Here is a 7763-nt window from a genome sequence, read left to right as displayed (position 1 = left end):
ACTTTGTTCTGCCTAAAGTGTGTGCATCATATGGCACCTGGCCAACCCTACTGCTATTTTTGTTCTGGCAGGGAGAGGTGGGGATCCTTCACCTGCAGCACAGGAGGGGTGTGTATAGATCATCTGTGCATCAACTGTGGGGTGAGAAGCGCTGGCCGTCGGGGACTGATGCTCACTATTGAGGCTGATTTTGCTCTGCTTCTTGTGTGAGTAAAGTGTTAACATCCAGTGCCTGTGTGAGTCATATTTCTTGATGACCCTGATACCTGCAAAGCATGCAGTGGTTGACATCCTGGGGCTGCGGCTTCTGGTAGTAAGCAGTAGATGTCTCTTGCTCCACAGCAGGAAATACAGGTACAGATAATGCAGGTCCTGACTCACTGTTTGTATTTTCTCAAATAATCATGAGGCAAGGTCATCAAGTGAGAATGGAAAATAATGAGGTACAAGAGGTTTAGGAAAAGGATATGTGAAATTGTCAGTCTGCAGAGTAAAAAAAGGCAGACCAAGGAAGTGAAGTAGGACTGGTTGCCAGAGTTGTGTGCCCATGACATGTATGGCCATAAATTTATTATGAATAAAGTTTTAAGCTTTCCTTTTCTAGAAATATTCAGACACTTGGGTGCAGGTATGGAGTAGGTGGGATTAATTAGGGTTAAAGTTTTGCCAGGCAAGATAAGGAAGAAAGGACTAAAGAGTTAAGAGTGTTTGCAAGGAAATGATTTGAATAAAAAACAAGGAAATATAAACTGGGTAAAGGGATGATTTGTAGTGAGGAAGAGATGGTGTCTGTGGACTGGAGATTTCATTAAGTCCAAGGAAGAGTTGAAGTGGGAAGACTAGAAATGATAGGAAACGGGAGCATTAGAGAATAGGGTTCTGGAATTTGAGATTTTAGAGGTAGTATAATTGTTGGTAAAGATGGAGTCAACAGTGTTACCCCAGGATGGGGTGGTTGAGCTGGAAGAATGAAATGATCATTGGAGGGAAGGAGGATGAGAAACTGAGAATGTAAGGTATTAGGTGAATCATCACTGTGGCTGTTAACATTGTAATTGATAAGAGTGGTGGTGAGAATAAAGACAAACAGGTGCTAGAGTCATCAGTGGATGAGGGGGTGTGATGCAGGGGTTTGAAAGATGACGGTAACAAGGACAAGAAGCTAGTGTTAAAATCTATTGGCTCACTTCAAAGATTATGGGGCTTTGGCAGGAGGAGAGTGGGGGTAAGATTTGGGAGCTACAACAAAGAACAAGGGGAGCACTCCACCTCCAGGCCTGTTTTACATAGGTGGTTCAGTTTGGGACATTTAAAGTTTGAGATGTTTGTAGACATCCCATACAAAATACCAAGTATGCAATTGAATAAACAAGCCTAGAATTTGGGAGAAAGGTGAAGGGTGGAGATACGCATTTGGGATTCGTACTACAAATTCATCAGTTTGGCTACCTGGCATCCACAGGATCCTTTTCCAAGTTCTCTTAGTTTTTTTGTGGATCCATCCTTCATTTACTCTCAGCTCATATTATTTGGATGCAACTACTCACTCTCAGCTCTAGGGTAGGGCCTGATTGGCTTAACCACTCCAGTCCTACCCACCTGGCTACAGTGATTGGTCTGCAGGTAGAAACAACCCAGTTTGGGCCAGTGAGAGTCAGATTTAACTTTTTTGTCCAACTGTTGAGAAAGAGTCCATATTGCATATTTGAGGATGTAAAATCTGGAAGTGCTACAACCATCTCTCTCTCTCTTTTTTTTAAAGATTTTATTTATTTATTTGAGAGAGAGAGAGAATGAGAGATAGAAAGCACGAGAGGGAAGAGGGTCAGAGGGAGAAGCAGGCTCCTCGCTGAGCAGGGAGCCTGATGCAGGACTCGATCCCGGGAGTCCGGGATTATGACCTGAACCGAAGGCAGTCGCTTAACCAACTGAGCCACCCAGGCATCTCTCTCTTTTTTTAAATTGAAGTATAGTTGACGCACGGTGTTCCACTAGTTTCGGGGGGATAGCATAGTGATTCAACAAGTCTATATGTTATGCTATGCTCACGACAAGTGTAACTACCCTGTCACCATACAACACCATTACAGTACCATTGACTGTATTCCCTGTGCTGTATACCATTCATCCCTATGACTTATTCATCCCATAACTGAAAGCCTGTACTTCCCACTCCACCCATTTTGCCTCTCTCCCAACCCCCTCCCCTCTGGCAACCATCAGTTTATTCTCTGTATTTATGGGTCTGTTTCTGCATTTTGTTTGTTCATTTATTTTGTTTTTATAGATGCCACATATAAGTGAAATTGTGTGGTATTTGTCTTTGTCTGACTTATTTCACTTAGCATAATGCCCTCTAGGTCCATCCATGTTGTTACAAATGGCAAGATCTCATTCTTTTTTATGGCTAATGTTGCATTGTGTATATATAGATATCTATCTATCTATATATATATCACATCTTCTTTATCCATTCATCTATTGATGGACACTTGGGTTGCTTCCATATCTTGGCTATTTTAAATAATGCTACAATAAATGGATATTTGAATTATTGTTTTTGTTTTTTTTTCTATATTTGAATTAGTGTTTTTGTTTTCTTTGGGTAAATACCTAGCAGTGGAATCACAGGACCACATGGTATTTCTATTTTTAATTTTTTGAGGAACTACCACACTGTTTTCCATGGTGGCTGTACCAGTTTACATTCTCACTAACAGTGCATGAGGGTTCTTTTTTCTCTAAATCCTGCTACAACCATCTTTTGACCACAAGAGGAGAACCTCTTTGAGAATTATGTTAACACACAGAGGGGAAGAGAGTAGAGCTGAGTTGAGAGGCAGAGAGAATTGGGTTGTAGGGATATCATTTGAACATGATTGATTTTTATGGCACTGGAGTTTAGCCTTTCCTCAGTCAAATCAGGTTGTGTTCAGTTATCTATTGCTGGTTAATAAACCATACTAAACCCGGTGCTTACAACAAAAACAATTATTATTTCTCATGATTCTGTGGGTTGACTGGGTAGTTTTTCTGATTGGGCTTATTCATGCTGAGGTGTTCGGTTAACAGATCTGCTGGGGGTGAGGCTCAGCTGGGACATCCAGGACGGCTGGTCCTCTCTCCACATGGTATTTCATTCTGGATGTCTTCATGGCGTAGACATGTCAGGGCAGTATTCCAAGAGGTCACCTATTAAACTTTTGCTTGTATCGTGTATGCTGATGTTCCGTTGATCATATCAAGTCATATGGCCAAGCCCAGGGTCAATATAAGGGGAGGTGAACAAGGGTGTGGATCCTCAGAGGTATGATTTGCCAGGATCATTACTGAAATGATCTATGACAATCTGCTTCTCCTAATTCTTTTTTTTTTTTTTAAGAGAGAGAGAATGTGGGGGAAAGGGGAGGGGCAGAAGGAGAGGGAGAAAGAGAATCAAAAGCAGGCTCCACACCCAGTGTGGAGTCCGACTCGGGGCTCAGTCTCATGACCCTGAGATCATATAAGCTGAACTGAAAGAGTTGGTTGCTTAACCAGCTGAGCCACCCAGGTGCCCCCTGCTTCTACTAATTCTTTTTTTTTTTGTACACATTTAGTTTTATTGTAACAAAGCAACTTGTACACTTTTAACGTTTAAAACTGAGCATCATCTTTCCTTTCCAGTGAAACAAAAAGAAAATTTAAAAATAAACAGGAACAAAATTACAATAGAGAATGTCAATTCCAAATAAGATCCTACAGGTTCTGCTGATTCTCCCATCGAGTGGCAGGGCTCAAGTCATCATTAGGAGAGAGTTTTATTTTAAAAGTGTCATCTTAAACTGCAAGGATGTCCGTTAAACATCACAATTAAACATGCCAAAGGAGAAGTCATGTTGTCAAAATGCCCACTTAACCCATCCAAACATCTCAAACCCACCCTTTGCTGTCCTTCTATAACCCCATTTTTTAAAGTTTTTTTTCTCTTTTTTAAACAGGAGAAAGTAGACAGGTACATGTTGGTAAATGCTAACTGTCCATATTCACATAGAGACACAGTGTAATCTCTGAGCCCAATATACAGAGAAAGGAGGAAAAAAGCTAGAATTCTATGCACTACTACACAGGGGCCTAGCACCCTCCAGCTTCCAGCAGAGCTAAGGGAGCAGAAGGTTTTTCTTTTTTCCCACAGAGCACGGTGGTGTTGATTCCATAAAGTTTTTGTTGAGACAGGAAGGGTTAAAAATGAATTTGGAACAGAAAGGGGTAGAGATTCTTTTCCCACTGTATTCTGCTCAAGGTATTTCCCCCCAAAATAAGTTGAGAACCATGGTATAAAGGGAGAGAAAAGAGACTTCAAAAAACAGGGTGAATGAGCACAAGAGGAGGAAAAAAAAAAAAAGACGGCAACTTGCTCCCAGGGACTGAAGAAAATTAAAAAAGGAAGGTTGGAATCCATCAGTGTTCCATTAGTCATCTTCTCCTTCATCCTCCTCTCCTTCCTCCCCCTCATCATCATCTTCATCTTCTTCACCTTCATCCTCATCTCCTTCTTCATCGATGTCTTCCAATCCTTCTTCTTCTTCATCATCATCATCATCTTCTTCTCCTTCCCCTTCTTCATCATCCATATCGGGAACCAAGTAGTACTGTAACGGATTTGGCCAAATATCATCTTTGATGACCTCTCCTAACTCATCTGCACCTGCATCAGAATGGTCAGTAAACCAGGTGAAGAAGCTCTCTGGTTCCTCATGCTGTCTCTTCCTGCTGGCTTTATTCTGTGTTTGACTTGAACGTTTCGTCAAATCCTTTCCAGATTTCCATTTGATTTCGGTGAACTTTGAAGATGGATCACCACTCTCATTCAGATGAAATTCTTTGGAGAGAACTTTATTTTCGAAGTAAGGGTTTTCATCAAAATAAAAATCTATTCTGTAACCTGATTTAATATCTTCAAATTCTGTCACTTCAACTCTTGTCAAATAATGCAGCGCCTCTTCATCCTCCTCCCCAAGCAGTGCAGACACTTGTGGATGGTTGACAAATGTTGTTACCCAAAAATTGGGGATTTTGGCGATCAATTCCGACCTCTTCTGAAAAAATGGTTGGCGGAGTTTGTTATATTTCTGTTCTACTTTCAAAATCTCCTCACTGGCTTGTTCGTTAAGTCTGTCTATTTCATTTTGTACTTCATCAATATGTTCAATTGCTTCTTGCTGTTCTTTTTCTGAGGTCTCCTCGGCCTCGTCGTGGTTGGAGTTGAGCTCCTTTTTACTGACTTTGGCCGCCGCGCCGACTTGGTGCTGCTCCGCGGTCGGGGCGGGGCGGGGCGGGGCGGGGGGGGGGAGCGGGGAGGGGGAGAGAAGGGAAGGCGAAGGGGGCGGGCAGCGGCTTCCCCTCACGCCACACGCGCGGGCGCTCGCTCGGTCCGGCCGCCTCCTCTGCTTCTACTAATTCTTAAACCCCTTGAAGCTCCTTCATGGACCAAAGGGATACATCAACCTCACTTGACCTCATTATAAAAAAATCTGCTACGGGGGCACCTGAGTCGATTAAGCATTGGACTTTTGGTTTGGGCTCAGGTCATGATCTCAGGTTCCTGGGATTGAGCCCTGCATCCGGCTTCACACTGAGTGTGAAGTCTGCTTGAGATTTTCTCTCCCTCTGCCCTCCTGCTCATGCTCTCTCTCTCAAGTAAATAAATCTTTAAAAAAAATATCTGCTATGCTAACTCTCTTACATTTCCCACTAGAGCCATTCCTTAAACTTTTCCACCTGCTTTTTGCTCTGGGAAGCTAACCTAAATGGATTGTATCAATAAATTCCTTGTCCTCTGGTTTCTCACTGGTTTGGGCCAGTAGGGAATCCCAGCAGGAGATCAGAGGGAAGAGGGAGTTGCTGTTGGCCTCCACTAAAGGGGTAACTTCTTTTAAAGTGGCCCACTTCACCCCTCTCTTTCTTCCCTTGCCCCTTTAGACCCAAGGCTCAACTGTCCAAGATACTCTTCTTTTTGGTTTTCCTACATCTTGCCTACCTTGTAAAGCTTATTTTGAACTTTTCTCAAGTTACTTATATGTTTTCTGTTGGGACCCTGAATAAAATTTACCTATAAAATACTATTTTGATGAGCTCCAATTAAGTACACTTAAAAGTACACATGCCACTTATGTATATGATAAAGGATATTCTAGTCTTGTCAACTTTGCGAAAGTGAATTAATATTTTGGTTTCTGTACACCAGCTTTACCTGGTGGCTAGTGTCTATTTTTTTTTTTTTACCCCATTCTCCAAGATTATGTAACATTGTCTAAATGAAAGCTGGCTTTCAGTGTATCTGTGAGAAGCATATTACAACTGTCCATTCTACTGTAGCTCCTTACAAATAAATTATAGTCAGTATTAAATAAGATGTTCAGATAATTCTTAAGCACTGTTTAGAAGGGCTGCAGGCAAATGATTGCCTAGAAACAGATTGGGAAATTTTATAATAACTGAATCCCATACCTTGTCAGTAAATTTTATATAATTGCTGTTAGCTGTCATTTTATGATAACTTCAGGGACATAAGTCCTAGCATCCTAAATTTTCAAAGTCAGGTTTGTAAGCAGGTGTTATATCAATACTTTCACCCTTTAGCTTTATTTCTTATTTATCTATTATTATTTTTAAAAGATTTTATTTATTTGTTAGAGACACACGAGAGAGGGAACACAGGCAGGGGTAGTGGTAGAGGGAGAAGCAGGCTTCCCGTGGAGCAGGGAGCCCTATATGGGACTCGATCCCAGGACCATGGCCTGAGCTGAACACAGATGCTTAACGACTGAGCCACGCAGGTGTCCCACCCTTTAGCTTTATAATATACAGTCATGTGTTATGTATTTTAAACTCTGGTTTTAGAGAATTTAGTAATTCTCTAAAGGACAAACAGCTAATGGCAAACAGCTAGTACAGATTTCTTAAAGATATTTTGGAAGGATGAAATCATGGCTGTTGTATGTTGTATGTTGTTAAAATAATTTCCCAGCTCACTACTAAGTTTTGACAGTTATCTTTTATCATACAACCAGTGTAATGATTGACTATATTTTGTAAGTACTTCAGTATCAAATATCATGAATGGCTGAGCAGTTTCTGGGGGGTTGGGAATTAAAGTGGAGTTGGGAATTGGCTACAGTATATGGCCTCCCTGATGTACGATGTACATGTTTACTTAGCTCTCCTCACACTAGTACTTTTCTGGGATGTTCTCAACAGTCTGTTTCAGGTATATGGAGGAACCTGAAATGGCATGTACTATTGCAGGGCAAGGCCATGGATCAGAAGTCTTTATCTCAGAAATATTATTTAATGGTCTGTCGTAGAAAGAATTTTTCTACCTCATATTATGTAGGTAATTAGAGCTTGTCAACTTTGAAAATGATTATACAATGAAGGTATTGAAATGGAAGGAAACAGAGTTTATTTCTGGGAGATACTTATGTATAAGAATAGAAAATGAAAGATAACCTTTTAAGAAAGACATATTGAAAATCAACTTATTTGGAAAGAGTGATTAAATTCAAAGATTCACTAACCATGATATACATTATGAATAGACCTTATATATTTTTACTGCATGCTCTGAAGATAAAGATCTTCAACACATACATATCATTCTGAGAATTAGGAGATCTGCTTGAGCAAATATAAAATCTGTATTGAAAAACTAAAGAACAATACGGGTGCCTGGGTGGCTCAGTCAGTTAAACGTCTGCCTTAAGCTCAGATCATGGTCTCAGGGT

The 7763-nt window shown here is 40.8% G+C and overlaps 1 protein-coding gene across 1 annotated transcript; it reads right to left on the bottom strand.

The window, feature by feature from the left end:
* Window positions 1-3965: 3965 nt before the first annotated feature.
* LOC113927901 (protein SET-like) lies at window positions 3966-5300 on the bottom strand (the record flags this gene model as incomplete). Its single annotated transcript, XM_035728334.1, has 1 exon — window positions 3966-5300. A coding segment is annotated over one exon (852 nt), but the record flags the coding sequence as incomplete, so codon positions are not given.
* Between the last annotated feature and the right edge of the window lie 2463 nt (window positions 5301-7763).

Source organism: Zalophus californianus, chromosome 7 (assembly GCF_009762305.2).
Source record: "Zalophus californianus isolate mZalCal1 chromosome 7, mZalCal1.pri.v2, whole genome shotgun sequence".
Classification (NCBI taxonomy): domain Eukaryota; kingdom Metazoa; phylum Chordata; class Mammalia; order Carnivora; family Otariidae; genus Zalophus; species Zalophus californianus.
Note: the sequence above shows the minus strand (reverse complement) of the source record. Positions and strands in the feature narration are given on the sequence as shown.